The 17732-nt window shown below is 60.9% G+C and overlaps 1 protein-coding gene across 1 annotated transcript; it reads right to left on the reverse strand.

Moving 5' to 3' along the window:
* Window positions 1-1200: 1200 nt before the first annotated feature.
* Window positions 1201-13177, reverse strand: NEFH (neurofilament heavy chain). The gene is made up of 4 exons (XM_038373707.2): window positions 12287-13177; window positions 5445-5644; window positions 3912-4036; window positions 1201-3169 (listed from the first exon to the last, which is right to left on the reverse strand). Exons 1-4 carry the CDS (start codon window positions 13089-13091, stop codon window positions 1810-1812), a joined length of 2490 nt encoding a protein of 829 aa, XP_038229635.1. The 5' UTR covers window positions 13092-13177; the 3' UTR covers window positions 1201-1809.
* Window positions 13178-17732: the final 4555 nt, after the last annotated feature.

Consider the following 17732-nt stretch of genomic DNA (forward strand, 5'->3'; position numbering starts at 1 on the left):
GAGGCTGGTGACCTGCAGAGAGTCAATGAGTTCCCAGTGTCTCTGTGGGACCTAGCTCCTCCATTTCACCCCATAATGCCTATCGCTCCAGGGCCCCAGTTCTCTGATGCCTCCTCTGCAAGAACGGCAGCACCAGCTTCTCTAATGATCGGTTCTATGCTGGCCTGTGCAGTGTGAGGCAGATGGCACGGGCTTCCCACCCCCTGCACACATAGGCTGGAAACTAGGGCATTTCCTGAGCTTGTCCCACATCCTCTCATGCCTTGCCTTTGCTGGTCCCTCTCTCCGTTTTGCTCTCCCATGTCTCCTCTGGGCAGGGAAGAACACGGGCCAAGCAGCCAGTCTGCACTGCAGTGTGGGACTGCCCTGATGCTATTGTAATAAACCAGTCTCCAGAGACCCCTAAGATCCTCACTATTAAAAATCCCTCTCTCCTTGCTGCTGGAACACATCCCTGTTGCCACAGCAGCCCCTGCCCATGCTGTGGTTATGCACACACATGCCACAGATCTGAGTCCTGCACATGGACTACCTCTTCCCACAAGCAGCAGTTCTGGCTTGTCCTTTTGTTCATCTGAACCTCTTCCGCTAGTTTCCTCTCTCCAGGTGGCAGCCTCGAACCCATGGTTTGTGGAGCCATGTAGGCTCCTGCAAGCACTCCCTTCACACAGCTGGCTTCCTTGCTGGGGTACCTCCTTCAGTGCCAGTAGCCTGGGGCACAGACTGAATCCCCTACCTCTCCCCGCTCCACGTTCTTTGCAAGTTGGGCTTCCCACACTCTAAAGGAGGGCTTGCCAGAGATGCAGACCCTCAAACCATTGCTAATATTACTGGTGAATGCTTAAGAGCGCTGGACTGCACTATGGAAGGGAATAGATCTAATCCATCTGTTAATTCAACAGCAGAACTTCCTTCTTTAGAGACCAAGGCCTAGATTCTCACAGGTAGTTAGGTGCCTAACTCCCATTGATTCCAATGGAAGTTAGGAGCCTACATTCCTTTGAGCATCTGGGCCCAAGTCCTGTCATAAGGACCAATGTCTAAGGGTGATTGAACGGGAACTCCAGCTGTTTGTATCAAATCCTCCCAATCCACACATTCCCGTAGAGCCCTGCCCTCCATTGCTCAGTGGCCTTTCAACGGTGGTGAACTGTGGTCCTGTTCTCCTATGGAAGGAACTGGCAGATAGGAGACAGAGAGTAGTTAGTCTATAAGCATTTTATTTCTTATTGCACAGAAGCAATTGAAAGTAGACTTGTATAGTGCACTTCTTATTTCTTTGTGTGTTTCTGCAACTAGTGTCTAACCTGCTTCCCTTTAAGTCAACCACAGATAGTTCAGTGTGTAAAGGAGGATTTCAATAATTTCCTTTTGTAAAATGAAAAGGCATTTACAGCTCTGAGTTTCCTACCTTACTGTACTTCTCCGCAGTATAACAGAGCGCTTACTGTGTACATTCTTTATTGCATTTGTCCATCTATTGCACATATAGTAAATAAATGCACTTATCTGGAAAAGGGGCAGGTTTCTTTTATAATTCAAGTGTTTAAATGTGGCATTCTGCATGTAACACATTCTGCTATTGAAGCTATCATAACATAACATCATTGATGGAGGCTCAGGTATTGGGTTTTGATTTCTTTCACATAAACATATTGCTAACATGAGCTCCAGCTCAGAGGTGGGAGGGCACCCACCATCTAAGTAAAGGCTCCTCTTGTGAAAACAAAAATAACTGACCACCTGGCAGGGAGAGCCTCTGAGTTCTCTTTGGTGGTCCATCTCCTCGCACGTCCCAGCATCTGCTCTTCACTTCTCGCTCTTCTCGGCTTTGTCGTTGGCAGCAGCAGCTTTCTCTGTGGGTTTGCCCTCTTTTGGGTCTGTGCTGGAGGACTTCTCCACTTTCTCTGCCTTGGGCTTGCTAGCCTTTGGCACATCTTTGGGTGTCTCCGCTTTGGGGGTCTCCTTGGTGTCTTTGCTGGGTTCTGTCTTGGCAGCCGTTGACTCTTCTTTGGGTTTAGCTTCAGCTTTGGGTTTCTCCTCTTGGTCCATTTTGGGCTCAGCCTTCTCCTTTTTAGGTTCTTCCTTCTTTTCTTCAGCCTTCTGTTTCTCAGGCTCCTTCTCTGCTGGTTTGCTGGGCTCCTTGGCCTTGGCTTCCTTTTCCTGAGGTTTAGGTTCAGGCTTCTGCTTAGCAGCTTTCTCCTCCATCTTCTCTTCTTTGGGTTTTGGTGCTGGTTTGGCTGGCTCCTTCTCCTTCACCTCTTTCTCTTCAGCCTTTACAACTTCCTTTTTCTTCTCCTCAGGGGCAGGGGGCTTCGGCTTGGCAGCTTTTTCCTTGTCATCTTCTTTGGGCTTCTCCTCCTCTTTCTTCTCTTCTACCTTAGGCTCAGGTTTGAGAGTCTCCTTGGCTGGGATTTCCTTTTTTGGCTCCTCCTCTTTCTTGCTGTCTTCTTTCTCCTCCACTTTCAGTTTGGCTGGGGCTTTATCCTCTCTCTTTTTTGGCATCTCTTCTTTTACAGGCACCTTGGGTTCTTTCTGGGGTGATCTGATCAATTCCTTTTGGGGGGTTGTTTCTTTCTCTGGAGGCTTGGCCTCGCCCTTCACAGGAGGCTTGGTCTTCTCTGGAGACTTGGCTTCTGGGGACTTGGCTTCCTCCTTGGCGGGGGATGCAGGCTTCTCTGGGGACTTGGCTTCCTCCTTGGCGGGGGATGCAGGCTTCTCTGGGGACTTGGCTTCCTCCTTGGCGGGGGATGCAGGCTTCTCTGGGGACTTGGCTTCCTCCTTGGCGGGGGATGCAGGCTTCTCTGGGGACTTGGCTTCTGGGGATTTGGCTTCCTCCTTTTCTGGAGACTTGGCCTTTTCTTCTTCACCTTCCGCTACTTTCTCAGGTTTTTTCTTCTCTTCCTCCTTTGCCTCAGCTTCTTCCTCACCCTCCTCTCCAGCTTCCTCTTTCTCTTCTTCCTCCATTACCTCTTCAGTCACCTGGATTTCCTCTGTCTGCTTCTCCACAATCACGGTTTCCTTATCAGACTTCTCCATCACTTTGACTTTCTCCTCACGTTTCACCTTTATGTGGGTGGAAATGCTGGGGGGTTTAAGGGGTGTCTCAGGGAAGGGGAAAGGTCCGAGTCCAAACCCGATGCGGCATTCCTCTCCTTCCAACAGCTTTCTATTGAGGGTGAGAGAGACAGAGAAAGGAAGTTAGAGTCCACTTTGCAGCTCTGAAAATGTTACTGGTAAATCTTAACTTTGCTTTTGTGAACACTCGGGTCTGACCCAAGCCCACTGAACTCAATGGGAGTCTTTCAGTTACGCACAATGGGCTTTGCATCAGGCCCTAAGGACTCCCTTGGGGTCCTGGTTTCTGTTTGACATTCACCCTTCCGGCTCTTTGGAGGGGGGTGTATTTTGCTGTTCACAGTATTTTCCCCAAATGGGGCTGGGGAGATCAGCTTGCTGTCCATACAAGCCTGCTGTAAGATTTCATCCCCTTGCATCCACGTGCATGCTGTAGCTGGGGATAAGCCAAGGAGCCATGCACAACCTGGGGGCTGGAGCAGCTTGATGCTTAAGATATTGGTTCCCCTCTTGCCCTTAGGTAGGGCCATCTGCATACCCAAGTCTCTGTCTACACTGCAGCTGGGAGGTGTAATTCCCAGCTCGGATAAACATCATATATACTAGCTCTGCTCAGCGAGATGAGAGTGGTGGCTTGGCAGAACTGCCCAGGAGAGGCTGTTAAATGACTTAGGGTGGCCTCTGAAAGGAAGGCAGTGGGGGTGATGATACTGATTAGTGAAAAGTCCCCAGTGCTTGTGTCTATTTTGTACGCTTAGCATTGGATAGTTCTAAAGAACTTGCTGAGAGCTGCCTCCATGAGCTCACCTCTACCCCTGCTTGTGGCTCTGTACCTGTAAGCAGCAATTTCTATATCCAGGGCCATCTTGACATTCAGCAGGTCCTGGTACTCGCGAAGCTGGGCTGCCATCTCCCACTTGGTGTTCCTCAACTCGTTGTCCAGCTGCTGGATGGTTTCCTGGGGCAGAAACATAATTAGGGCTGTGTTCCAGGCTGCACTGCCCCCGTTCCAGATTTCCAAAAGCAAAGCAGGGACTGAGCTGCCACTGTGCACCTTGGGACACCATGGCATCCAGTGCTCATCCATCACTGCCTTTAGATCCTGCAATGCTAGCTTCATGTGGATGCGCAATTCACTGGGCTCATTCTCGCCGTGGTAACCCCTGCACTCAGATAGTCACCTCTTTGTTAGGGCCAAATTATCTCCAGATTCGCCAGGGACTGTTCCCTCTAATTTTTTACATCTATATGCAGAATGAATTCTTATGTGCACCAATAAGGAGGTGATGTGTGGCAGGGGTGGGGTCGGAGGGTTCAAAATGTGGAAGGGGGCTCAGGGCTGGGGCAGAGGGTTGGGTGTGAGGGCCCTGGCTGGGAATGAAGGCTCTGGGGTGGGGCTTGGGATGAGGGATTCAGGGTGTGGGAGGGGGGCTCAAGGTAGGGCAGAGGGTTGTGGAGGAGGTGAGGGCTCTGGCTGGGGATGCAGGCTCTGGGGTGGGGCCAGGGATGAGGGGTTTGGGGTTCAGGCTGCAGCAGGAAGAAAGGACTCCCCACAATCCTGTGGGGGAGAGGTGCCTCTCCCTGTGGCAGTCCTACATGCCCCAAATTGCTCCCCTCCCACCCTGTACCTCTCTCCTCTCTCGGCCTCTGTGTGGCCCCACAAATTAGAAAGAACTATCCACTCCGTCTCCCCCACGTGGTGAGGAGCTGCTGTATTGGATTTGGCTTGTGATAGTCTAATGAAAACATCAGGAGTCATATCCCATCCCACTGAGTCTCCTCACCTCTCAAAGAGCAGCAGTTCCCTTTTGGGGATAACTTGCGGTACAACTATCCCCAGTAGATCACAGCATGGTGCTAAATTCCCCAAGCCACAAAAGCAAGCCTGTTCTCATTCTTAGTATGGTATTCTCAGCCTTAGGCAGGGCATACTCTAGGACACAGCTGGTGATTCAGGGCTCCTCCTTTGAGCCTTTCCACCATCAAGGATGCAGAGGGATAGTTTGATGAGTCACTATGGGGATAGATCAGACTGGTCAAAACCTAAGAGGATCTGGAGTGTCTCTCTGAGGCAGAGACTGGAACGATAATGTTCTGCAGGGACAACCCTAGAAACAGCCAAGCCTGGGGAGAAGACTTAGGCTGAAGTTTACAGTCCGGTGGTGTTTGAAGTACCAATAAAGCCGAGTCGCAGGAACGGAGTAGGGTTGGATTCTACCCAGTGCGTGTGAACTCTGAAATTCCACCTTCCTACAGCTAGGCTGCCATGCCACTTCCCGCCCCCTGCACTTCTGGGAAGGGGGTTATACAGGCCTTGTCTGGCATGGGACACTGGCAGCTGGGTGATGTCCTCCGCTGCATGTTACCTGACAGGACAAGACATTAGCATGATGATGGTCTTCGGTGTCCACTCTCTGCCTCTCTAAGGATTCCTTGGTCCCCTTGAGGGCTTCAAATTCAGTGACCTTGGACTGGAGCTGCCGACGGTATTCTGAAATCTCCTCCTGAGCAGAGCGGATTGCATCCGTGTTCACCTTGGCAGCTTCTGACAACTTGTCCAGCCTCACTGCAGTGGTGGATGGAAAGAGAGAATTGGAGAGAGGAAAGAAGAGAGAGACTCTCTTCCTTCATTGATAAATCCTATGTTCTTCTACAGCACCCTTCATTGTAGTGTCAGAGTGCCAGCCATTCAGTCCCACCTCCCTCCCAGGGGAGGTTCTCAGAGAGAGGTATGCTGCAGAAACCTCCTGCAGCCCTGCATTTGCTCACATACCCAGCACTGCTTCTTTTAATTGCAAAGAGCTGTATCCTCGTCCCTAAAAGGCTAGGAGACGCTAAGGTTGTCAGAAGAGGACAATCTGCTGCGATCATTTATCCATGATGGGAGGAAATTCTCCAGTGCTTAGGGTGGCTATATGCCCCATTTTGGCCAGGACAGTCTCTTTTAATACCCTGTCCTGCCTGCCCTAATATTTTTGACAAAACTGGGCATGTCTGGTTTGCTTTTGCCAACTGATCATGAAGAAGGGGGGCAAGTGGCAATGCCAGTTCTGTGCTGGAAGGAGGGCTAGGAGGAGCGGCTCATGCCAGCCAGCCCACTCCACATGCAGGGGAATGAGAGAGGCCTCAGGTGGCCCCATGCACAGGCAGGTGGCGGGGGGGCTTGGACCACCAGCCCCACCATGCGGGGGGCAGGTTCGAGGACCAGCCCCCCATGCAGAGGGGAGAGGGAGTCTCAGGTAGGCAGCAGGGGAGCTCAGGTCAGCCCCAGGCAGCAGTGAGGAGGAGGATCTCAGACTGGCTGCCCCGCGGGCTGGAGGCAGGGAGGGCTTGGGCAGCCCCGCATGCAGGGGAGCGGTGGGGGGCCCCCAGGGGGAGGGGAACCTCAGCCTGGCCCCATGCCAGTGGGAGGCAGGGAGGGCTTGGGCCAGTCCTTTACAGAGCTGGGGGGGGGGGAGCAGCCCTCAGGCTAGCTCAGGGGTGTTGCCCTACCAATGCAAGCCTAACATTCAATCCACTCCTTTCTCTTGCAACATTGTCACAAAACTGACTGGTTTAGAAAGCTGCCACAGAAGATGGAAGAGACCAGTTTGATCAGAAAATCCTGAAAGCACAAATTATAGTCCTTCTCCTTCACACATTAAATGGCTATTGTACTTGAAATTAACCAAAAGGCCATGACAAACCTTCCTGAGAGGAAACAAAAGGACTGAAGATCTCAGAACTGGAGTAGCCTGATTAACATTCTTCTTGGAAATGTTTCCATCTTACCCAGCATCACAATTTTGCAAAACAGGTGAGGAAAGCCAGCACGTGTCACCCTCAGCTGGCATGCAATCCCAGGCTGGCACAGAAGACGTGCTGCAATGACACAGCATGCTTTCAGGGGCAGTTTTCTGCTATTCCAGGCAGCTAGTGGGTCCTCTTCATTACAAGGCCTTTCCAAGAAGCTTGTTAATGGAGTGGGGCAGTCACTGTACTAGCAAATTCCCCAGATGCAATCCGTCCCTAATAGCATCAGAAAATAAAGGGTTTTGCACTCTGGCTAGCAGGTTCAACCCCACCAGTGAGAGCTAGCAAGCTGAATAGGGGACAATGGGCAGCCAGGACAGGGCACCTGAGTCCGAGACCCTTGCTCCAGCGGCACTCCTGCCTGGCAAAGGCTAGGAGGGCTGCAGAAGGCTCCTCCTACTCTGGGTAAGAGGGTTGGGGGAGGTCAGGTTAGTCTGTCACAATCTCCTGGCATCCAGAAGTGGCAGGGGTCTGAAGGAAGCTGCACCCAGCCCACATCTGGTGGGAAGATGATCGTGATACAGGGGCTCCAGAGTGGGGTAGCAGGGGAAAATACAGAATCCCACGCCCCCATGAACACCTCCGCTCCCCATGTACACGTCCATGCCCAGAGCTGGGAGGGGACAGCAAGGCTCCTGTCCTGCCCTGACAGCCGGCTGGAGTCAGGGTAACAGGGCTCTGCCATCGGGAGAGCACTCCAGGGGCAGACAGGCCGATGTGAAGAGGCCTGGGGCAACCCCTTCCATGGGCAGAGCTGCTGCTGCGGGCGGATCCCGGCAGCGGCGCTGGGCTGCTCGGGCCCACCGCCCTCGTCTGGCTTGGTGGGCTCAGACTGCAGGTCCGGGGCAGGGCGCGTGGCCGTAACGCCCTGCGCACCCTCTGGACCAGGCTGTAGGTAACCAAGCCCCGCCTGCGCCTCGCCGGGGTTTGCACAGTGCGAGGCAGCTGCTAAGGGCTGGGATTATTACTGACTGCGGGCTGGAGCCTGGACGGCCCGTCTCGGGAGCCCGGGTCCGGGGCTGCAGCGCTTTCTGCCTCAGGCTCCCATCCCCTCCAGAGAGAGCGAAGTGGGGCCAGGAGAGTGGGCGATGGGCCAGCCCAGGCAGAGCTCGGACCAGTTTGCCGCTAGCCCCTGGGCACTGGCACCGAGCCCAACCCAGGCTGCAGGGGTTCCGGGCAGGGGGCGGAGCCGGACTGCAAGGGGGAAGCGGCTGCTCTCCGGGTGCCCTGCCGCTGCTCTTCTCCCGGGGCGGGCAGTGCTGCGTTCCTCGGCCCGTGGGCAGCGTCCGGGCCACCCCGCCCAGCCTCGGCCGGAGCTGTGCGGATGGCGGCGGGGAAGCCCCGGGGCAGAGGCTCCCCAAGGCGGCTGGTCTCCCCGCAGGGCGGCCCCGCAGCCCGGACAGGGACTCGGGCGCACACTCGGGCCGGGGCACCGGGCAGACGCACCCCAGGGCGAAGGCGCTGTCCCGGGTGCTGATCCGCGCCGTGCCCGCCCATGGGCGCTTTGCAATAGGGACAGGGCAGCTCCCTCCCGGAAGGCCGGAGGCGCAGCTCGGCTCCGCAGCCGGCAGAGCTCCGACGACCCCACACGGGGGGTGGGGGTGATCTAACCAGCGGGGCGCGTCCCCACGCAGGCAGCCCCGGGGGCGGGGAGCTAGCAACCTAGCAAACCAGGGACTGGCTTCGGGAGCCCCCAAGGGCACAACGCCACCCTGATGCCCCCCCGGCCCCCAGCAGCGCGCCCCGACACAGGGGGTACAGGAGCCTTGGAACCCCGCCCGCCGCCGCTGGTCCCCCGGGGCCGGTTCCTGCCTTGCCCCCCGGAGAAGCGCTCCGCCCAGGGAGCGACACGGGCGCGCTAACCCCTCTCCCCAGCCCAGAGCTAACCTGGGCGGTGGGAGCGCTGGGGACGAGGCGGGCGCCCGGGGCTGCTCTCTGGCGGTTAATCCGGAGGCAGGAGAGCGGCTGCAGCGTCCCGGGTCCGCCTGGCCAGCGCGGGGAGGCCGATTGCGCGGCTCCGGCGCCGCCCTTCCCGAGGCGGCGGCTGCCTCGCTGGGTTGCGCCTTACGGGCCGTGACTCACCTTGCGGAGCTCGGGCTGCTCTGGCCTGACGCCCCGCGGCAGCGCTTGGCCGGCCGGGGAGTTCCGGGCGGCTCTGGCCTTGGGCTGAGCGTGCGGCCGGACAGGCCTGACTCGGCCCAGACTGCGGCGCCCGCTGCTCCCACCTCGTGCACGTGCCCCCGGGGCCGACACCCCCCCGCCTCTCCGCGCCCTGCTGCAAGGAGGGGGGCGCCCCAGCCTCCTGCGAACTATCGGGGCGACGTTCCCCAGAGCAATGGGGATGGCGCTCCCCACCAGCTGCCTGGCCCAGATCCCTTCCCTCTCTCCACCAGGCAGTGCAAAGGGGGGTGCCTGCGCCCCACAGTCCTCCTTCCTGGAGAGCAATGGGGGCTGGAGGTACCGCACCCCCGCCCGCCCGGGTCTCCCCGGCCTCCCGCTCCGCTACCGCAACCCCGCCCCGCCCCGCCCGGGGTCTCCCCCGGCCTCCGCTCCGCTACCGCAACCGCCCCGCCCCGCCCCGCCCGGGGTCCCCCCGGCCTCCCGCTCGCACGCAACCCGCCCGCCCCGCCCGGGGTCTCCCCGGCCTCCCGCTCCGCTACCGCAACCCCGCCCCGCCCCGCCCGGGTGTCCTCCGGCCTCCCGCTCCGCTACCGCAACCCCGCAGCCCGCCCCCGCCGGGGTCTCCCGGCCTCCCGCTCCGCTACCGCAACCCCGCCCGCCCCGCCCGGGGTCTCCCGGCCTCCCGCTCCGCTACCGCAACCCCGCCCCGCCCCCCCCCGCCCGGGGTCTCCTCGGCCTCCCGCTCCGCTACCGCAACCCCGCCCCGCCCCGCCCGGGGTCTCCCCCGCCTCCCGCTCCGCTACCGCACCCCCCCGCCCCGCCCGGGGTCTCCCCGGCCTCCCGCTCCGCTACCGCAACCCCGCCCCGCCCCGCCCGGGGTCTCCCCGGCCTCCCGCTCCGCTACCGCAACCCGCCCCGCCCCGCCCGGGGGTCTCGGCCTCCCGCTCCGCTACCGCAACCCCGCCCCGCCCCGCCGGGGTCTCCCGGCCTCCCGCTCCGCTACCGCAACCCCGCCCGCCCCGCCCGGGGTCTCCCGGCCTCCCGCTCCGCTACCGCAACCCCGCCCGCCCCGCCCGGGGTCTCCCCGGCCTCCCGCTCCGCTACCGCAACCCCGCCCCGCCCGCCAGGGGTCTCCCGGCCTCCCGCTCCGCTACCGCAACCCCGCCCCGCCCGCCAGGGGTCTCCCCGGCCTCCCGCTCCGCTACCGCAACCCCGCCCGCCCCGCCGGGTCTCCCCGGCCTCCCGCTCCGCTACCGCAACCCCCCGCCCCGCCCCGGGGTCTCCCGGCCTCCCGCTCCGCTACCGCAACCCGCCCCGCCCCGCCCGGGTCTCCCCGGCCTCCCGCTCCGCTACCGCAACCCGCCCCGCCCCGGGTCTCCCGGCCTCCCGCTCCGCTACCGCAACCCCGCCCCGCCCGCCCCGCCGGGTCTCCCCGGCCTCCCGCTCCGCTACCGCAACCCGCCCCGCCCCGCCCGCCCGGGTCTCCCCGGCCTCCCGCTCCGCTACCGCAACCCCGCCCCGCCCCGCCCGGGTCTCCTCGGCCTCCCGCTCCGCTACCGCAACCCCGCCCCGCCCGGGTCCTCGCGCCTCCGCTCCGCTACCGCAACCCGCCCCGCCCCGCCCGGGGTCTCCCCGGCCTCCCGCTCCGCTACCGCAACCCCGCCCCGCCCCGCCCGCCCGGGGTCTCCCCGGCCTCCCGCTCCGCTACCGCAACCCCGCCCGCCCCGCCCGCCCGGGGTCTCCCCGGCCTCCCGCTCCGCTACCGCAACCCGCCCCGCCCGGAGTCTCCCGGCCTCCCGCTCCGCTACCGCAACCCCGCCCCGCCCGGAGTCTCCCCGGCCTCCCGCTCCGCTACCGCAACCCCGCCCCGCCCGGAGTCTCCCCGGCCTCCCGCTCCGCTACCGCAACCCCGCCCCGCCCCGGGTCTCCCGGCCTCCCGCTCCGCTACCGCAACCCCGCCCCGCCCGGGGTCTCCCCGGCCTCCCGCTCCGCTACCGCAACCCCGCCCCGCCCGGGGTCTCCCCGGCCTCCCGCTCCGCTACCGCAACCCCGCCCCGCCCGGGGTCTCCCCGGCCTCCCGCTCCGCTACCGCAACCCCGCCCCGCCCCGCCCGGGGTCTCGCCGGCCTCCCGCTCCGCTACCGCAACCCGCCCGCCCCGCCCGGGTCTCCCGGCCTCCCGCTCCGCTACCGCAACCCCGCCCCGCCCCGCCCGGGTCTCCCCGGCCTCCCGCTCCGCTACCGCAACCCGCCCCGCCCCGCCCGGGTCTCCCCGGCCTCCCGCTCCGCTACCGCAACCCCGCCCCGCCCCGCCCGGGGTCTCCCCGGCCTCCCGCTCCGCTACCGCAACCCCGCCCCGCCCCGGGTCTCCCCGGCCTCCCGCTCCGCTACCGCAAACCCGCCCCGCCCGGGGTCTCCCCGGCCTCCCGCTCCGCTACCGCAACCCCGCCCGCCCGGGGTCTCCCGGCCTCCCGCTCCGCTACCGCAACCCGCCCCGCCCGGGGTCTCCCCGGCCTCCCGCTCCGCTACCGCAACCCCGCCCCGCCCCGCCAGGGGTCTCGCCGGCCTCCCGCTCCGCTACCGCAACCCCGCCCGCCCCCCCGGGGTCTCCCGGCCTCCCGCTCCGCTACCGCAACCCGCCCCGCCCGGGTCTCCCCGGCCTCCCGCTCCGCTACCGCACCCCGCCCCGCCCCGCCCGGGGTCTCCCGGCCTCCCGCTCCGCTACCGCAACCCCGCCCCGCCCCGCCGGGTCTCCCCGGCCCCCGCTCCGCTACCGCAACCCCGCCCCGCCCCGGGTCTCCCCGGCCTCCCGCTCCGCTACCGCAACCCCGCCCCGCCCGGGGTCTCCCCGGCCTCCCGCTCCGCTACCGCAACCCCGCCCCGCCCGGGGTCTCCCCGGCCTCCCGCTCCGCTACCGCAACCCCGCCCCGCCCGGGGTCTCCCGGCCTCCCGCTCCGCTACCGCAACCCCGCCCGCCCGGGTCTCCCCGGCCTCCCGCTCCGCTACCGCAACCCCGCCCCGCCCCGCCAGGGGTCTCGCCGGCCTCCCGCTCCGCTACCGCAACCCCGCCCCGCCCCGCCGGGGTCTCCCGGCCTCCCGCTCCGCTACCGCAACCCCGCCCCGCCCCGGGTCTCGCCGGCCTCCCGCTCCGCTACCGCAACCCCGCCCCGCCCCGCCCGGGGTCTCCCCGGCCTCCCGCTCCGCTACCGCAACCCCGCCCCGCCCGGGGTCTCCCCGGCCTCCCGCTCCGCTACCGCAACCCCGCCCCGCCCCGCCAGGGGTCTCCCCGGCGCTCACCGCGGAACCACTCCTCGGAGCGCAGCGCGTCGCGCGCCGCGTGCCCCTCCAGCTGGGCGCGGATCTCCTTGAGGGCCGAGGTGACGTCGGGCTTGGCGGCGGCGCGCGACTCGAGCGAGGCCCGGCTGCCCTGGATCTGCAGCAGCAGCTCGCTCACCTCCTCCTCGTGCACGCGGCGCAGGAAGAGCGCCTCGTCCCGCAGCGCCTGCGCCTTCTGCTCCAGCTCGCCCTTAGCCAGGCTCGACTCCTCCGTGTAGCGGCCCAGGGCGCGGGCGGCCGCCTCGGCCTCCTCCCGCTGCCGGGCCTCTTGGTCCAGCCGCTGCCGGAGGCGCTGGATGTCCTCCTCCAGCCGCTCCAGCTCCAGCTGCAGCTGCCCCTTCTCGCCGCCCAGCCGCACCAGGGCGCCCCGCATCTCGCCGATCTCCCGCTCGCAGAGCTCGCCCAGCGCCGAGCGCCCGGCCTGCCGCTGCCGCAGCGCCGCCGCCTCGCCCTCCAGCTGCCGGTTGCGCCCCTCCAGCTGCCGCACCTTGTCGATGTAGCCGGCGAAGCGCTCGTTGAGCGCCTGCAGCAGCTCCTTCTCCGAGCGGGCGCGCAGCTCGCCCTCCAGCGACTCCAGGCTCTCGGCCGACGAGCCCAGCTGGCTGTAGCCGCCCGCGGCCCGCCGGAGCGGGGAGGCGGCGCTGGAGCCGCGGGACCAGGACTGCGAGTGGAAGCCGCTGGAGGCCAGCGAGCGGGAGCCGCTGCGGGCGCTGTCCTTGCGGAGCGCGCTGGCCCCGAAGAGCGCGTCCACGCTGTAGCTCAGCATGGTGCGGGCGAGGCGGGCCGGGGCACTGCGGCAGGCGAGGGGAGCTGCCGCTTATATAGGGCTCCCTCCGTCCAGACACCGAGCCGGGAAGGGAGGGGGCCTCTCCTCCTCCCTGGCCCCCCCCCCCGCCGGCGGCGCCGCCCGTTCAGTGCGGGGCGCGTGTGTGCGCGTGCAAAGGCAGGAGCCAAGTGCCAGGTGTATGGGGGGGGGGAGGCGAGAGCCCCGAAGGGATCAGGAATTAGAAGATCCCCTGTCGCCTTCCCACCAGGGGGATTCCCCACCGTGCCCCCAAAGGAGCAGGCGAACCCCAGGAGAAGAGAAGATCAGGAGTTAGAAAGCCCCCCTCCCCCCGCACACCTCCCTATCCTCGCTGGGGAGATGAGGCGGGCAACCCTCCAAGAACACGGCCCCGCTCCTGGCCTCTCCGCCGACCAGATTCCCTTCGCGCTGGCGGCGGGGAGTTGGAGAGGCGGCAGCTCAAAGGGACCCGGTGATGGGAGGCGGCAGGTCCCCCCGCTCGGCCGCTCTCCGCTCCCGCCCCGGCGCGCTGCAGGGGGTCAGCCCGCTGGGTTTTGCTGCTGGTGGCTAGAGGACAGGCTGGTCAATTTCCCATCCGCAGCAGGGGCAGGGAGCTGAAGCTGTGCTAGGAGCTCTTCCCAGTCCTGCGCTCTTCTCTGTGGCTCGCTCGCTAGCCTGCCCCCTCCAGCTAAGCTCTGGCCTCCACCTCACTGGCAAACGCTTGGAAAGAAACCCAGGAGCCCCACCGAGCTAGAGCCTTGCGGAGAGAGAGCGGGGACAGGCGAGTCACTTTCCTGAAGGCTGCACAGGGCCCGTTTTCCTGTAGGCAAGGGAACAGCGCAGCTGATGACTTGCAAACTCGAATCACCCGTGAGCCACCTGGAGCTGCCGCAGCCCGGCCCCGCCGGGGGAAGGAGGGGCTGCTGCAGAAACAGCAGAAAGACGCCCAGAGGACGCGCCCGGTCTCGAGAATGGCACAGGCATGGCCTGAAACGGCTTATTTCTCTCCCGTTTCACCGGTGCCGCCCGTCCTATCTGTGCAGGGGAAGGAGCGAGGTGTGTGCCTGCCGGCATGCCTTGTTCTGGGGGAGGGGCAGCCTCCTTAGGAGAGTTTGGGAGGGCGAAGCCCCTGGGTGGACACCCCAGAGCCATCTATCTCCTTACACCCCATCTCTGTCTGCTTTTCTAACCCATCCACCCAGCCCGTCTGCAGCACCAGGCTACACAGTACCAGACAACATCCCTCTTTCAGCCTTTGCTGAAAGGGGGGGGGGGTTTTGAAGGGCTGTGGCTGGGTCCCTCCAGTCTTGTTTCCCATGCTACTTTCTCCTAGGAGGGAGAGATCACCGCTTGGGTGGGGGACTCTTGCATGATGCTTATGAACTCTCACAGCCAGGCTGTGACCACAGGGGAGTCCCCAGGGCAGCATCATTGGCACCCCTGGGAGAGGAGGAGCCCTGAGGAAAGCAACTGAAGGTGAGCTTGGGGGGTGGAGGGGGTGTGGGTGGTTCCTTTGTCCTGTGCTGCATGCGGAGGGACTTTCTTTAAATAAGAGGGGAGCTGGGAGTGGGATTTTACTTCTAAGAATGTCACTGCTGAGCTGGTTTGACGTGGGGGGGAGACCTCTGTCTATGGAACATGTATACCCCTGCTAGTCACAAATGTGCCTCAACCCTGGCCCGTAGGGGAAAAGAGTGGATCTTAGCTGCCAGAACCAGGCCTTGCTGCTGAGATAGCCAACAACAGGGGACGTTGTCTACAGCTCATTTCCATCAGATGGTGGCGTCTTTCAATCTCTACCCACTTGGACTAGGGGACTACAAGTACCAATCTTCCTTTACCACCTCTCTGAGCCATTCAGGACCCCTGCATTGCTCAGCTGTTTGTTTTTCAATGACCTAAGAAACACTAATTCACCCTTCCATTATCCAGATGTAGCTGAGCTGAACTTGCTTTACTCTTCAGTATTAGCCTCATTTCACAGATGAAGGAACTGAGGCACAGAAAGGTTGAAGCCAACCTTTTCAAACCTGGATTGCTAAAGTTAGGTGCTACAATCTAATGTAGGTGGCTAAGTAAGTGGCCTGATTTTCAGAGGCAAGGAGCAAATACATTTGATTTTCAATGGTGCTGCAGGAGAATTTGCCCTAGGAATTTTTACATTTACCTAGCAACTCCATTGCTAGTATGGTGTTGCAATTTGACGTTTCCTATCAAAGGAGTTTGCCCATTCACGTTTAAAGGCATTCTGCCTCCTCTGGACACTGACCTGCCAGCTCCTTGGCAAGTGAAACAGCAATTTAATAACCCATTCACCATACACCGCAAAAGTACGTAATGCCTGATGGAAGCCACAAGAGGGAGGCAGAATGAAATTACTGGGCCAAGATGCTGGAGGTTAGCACCCAGGACTCTAGCAAAAAGGGCCCTGGACTATTTGCAGATCACAAATGGGCAGGCGCTTGGTTTTCTCCTCTCACTTGCCTGGGACACTGGTTTATTACTGATACAGAAAGAAGAGCACCAAATCCCAAAGACTACACTTCCCTCACAGCCAGGGTTCCAAGAGTCCTCCTCTCAAACTACTCACCTGGCTAGAACACGCTTCATTGGTGGGAGCTGAGGAAAATCACAGCATGAGGGATCTTGCTGCTCTCGTGGGCAACCTGGTTTTCTTCCTCTTTTCCCCAAGAGGGCAAGCATCTCTTTCCCCCAGCACCCAGTAGCTCAGAGCAGGAGTGACCCCCGCTCACATCACATCTGATGCTGAACTGCTGCACGCAGTCCAGGTAGACATGCCATCATCAAAGGACTGCTTTCCAAGTGACAGGCTAGAAGACAGTAACTTCACTGGGGGTTGGACTGTCCCTTTTCTAAGCCACAACTGGCTCTTAACAGAGCAAGGAGGCACATAATGGCCGGGAATCAGGAGACCTGGCTTCTATTCCTGCTTCTGCCATTAACTCACACTTTGATCTTACGTGTGTCACTCCCCTCTTCCTGTGCCTCATTTCCTCATCTGTGAAATAAGAATCATCCATACTTAGTGAAGTGCTTTGCAAACAACATGTGACAAGGGTTTTATAGGTTAACTATGTGTAGTGAGCCAGCAGGGCTCACCTGCCTCCTTGAGCTTGCACCACAGCAAAGGTCTTCAAGGAATCCATTTGAAGCACTTGGAGGAGAGGAAGGTGATCAGGAACATCAAAATGAATTCACCAAGGACAAGTCATGCCTGACCAACCTGATTGCCTTCTATGGTAGTAAACTGGCTCTGTGGATACGGGGGAAAATGGGTGGATGTCATATATCTTGACTTTAGCAAAGCTTTTGAGACTGTCTCCCACAGTATTCTTGTCAGCAAGTTACAGAAGTATGGATTGGATGAATGTACTATAAGGTGGATAGAAGCTGGCTAGGATCATCGGGCTCAATGGGTAGTGATCAACGGTTTGATGTCTATTTGGCAGCCGGTATCAAGCGGAGTGCCACAGGGATCAGTTTCTGAACCGGTTTTGTTCAACATCTTTGTTAATGAGCTGGAGGATGGTATGGATTGCACCCTCAGCAAGTTCACAGATGACACTAAGCTGGGGGGAGAGGTAGATATGCTGAAGGGTAGGAATAGGGTCCAGAGTGACCTAAACAAATTGGAGGATTGGGCGAAAATAAATCTGATGAGGTTCAACAAGGACAAGTGCAAAGGTCCCGCACTTAGAAGGAAGACTCCCATGCACCGCTACATGCTCGGAGCCAACTGGCTAAGCAGCAGTTCTGCAAAAAAAAAAAAAAAAAAGGACCTGGGATGAAGTGGATGAGAAGCTGGATATGAGTCAGCAGTGTGCCCTTGTGGCCCAAGAAGGCTAACGGCATAATGGGCTGTTATTAGTAGGAACATTGCCAGCAGATCGAGGCAAATGATTATTCCCCTCTATTCGGCACTGGTGAGGCCACACCTGGAGTTTTGCATCCAGTTTGGTCCTCCCACTACGAAGGGATGTGGACAAATTGGGAGAGAGTCCAGCATGAGGGCAACAAAAAGAATTAGGGGGCTGGAGCACATGATTTATGAGGAGAGGCTGAGGGAACTGGGATTGTTTAGTCTGCGGAAGAGAGGAGTGAGGGGGATTTGATAGGCGCCTTCAACTACCTGAAGGGGGGGGTCCAAAGAGGATGGAGCTCAGCTGTTCTCAGTGGTAGCAGAACGAGAAGTAATGGTCTCAAGTTGCAGTGGGGGAGGTCTAGGTTGGATATTAGGAAACACTATTTCACTAGGAGGGTGGGGAGCACTAGAGTGGGTTACCTAGGGAGGTGGTGGCATCTTCATCCTTAGAGAATTTTTTAAGGTCAGGCTTGACCAAGCCCTGGCTGGGATGATTTAGTTGGTGTTGGTCCTGCTTTGAGCAGGGGGTTGGACTAGATGACCTCCTGAGGTCTCTTCCAACCCTATGATTCTAAAGCCAAGCTACCTTTGAAAGTCAGAGGTGAAACATATGGACACGTCCCTGCTAGCTAGAGGCCTGGTTATGCCACTCAGCATCGAGGCCTGCTGCTGTTGAAGTTGATGAACATGGCTCATATGCATTCAGAGCATCATGAGGCTCCAGGGTTTCGATGCACTGT

Source organism: Dermochelys coriacea, chromosome 15 (assembly GCF_009764565.3).
Source record: "Dermochelys coriacea isolate rDerCor1 chromosome 15, rDerCor1.pri.v4, whole genome shotgun sequence".
In the NCBI taxonomy this organism is placed as follows: domain Eukaryota; kingdom Metazoa; phylum Chordata; order Testudines; family Dermochelyidae; genus Dermochelys; species Dermochelys coriacea.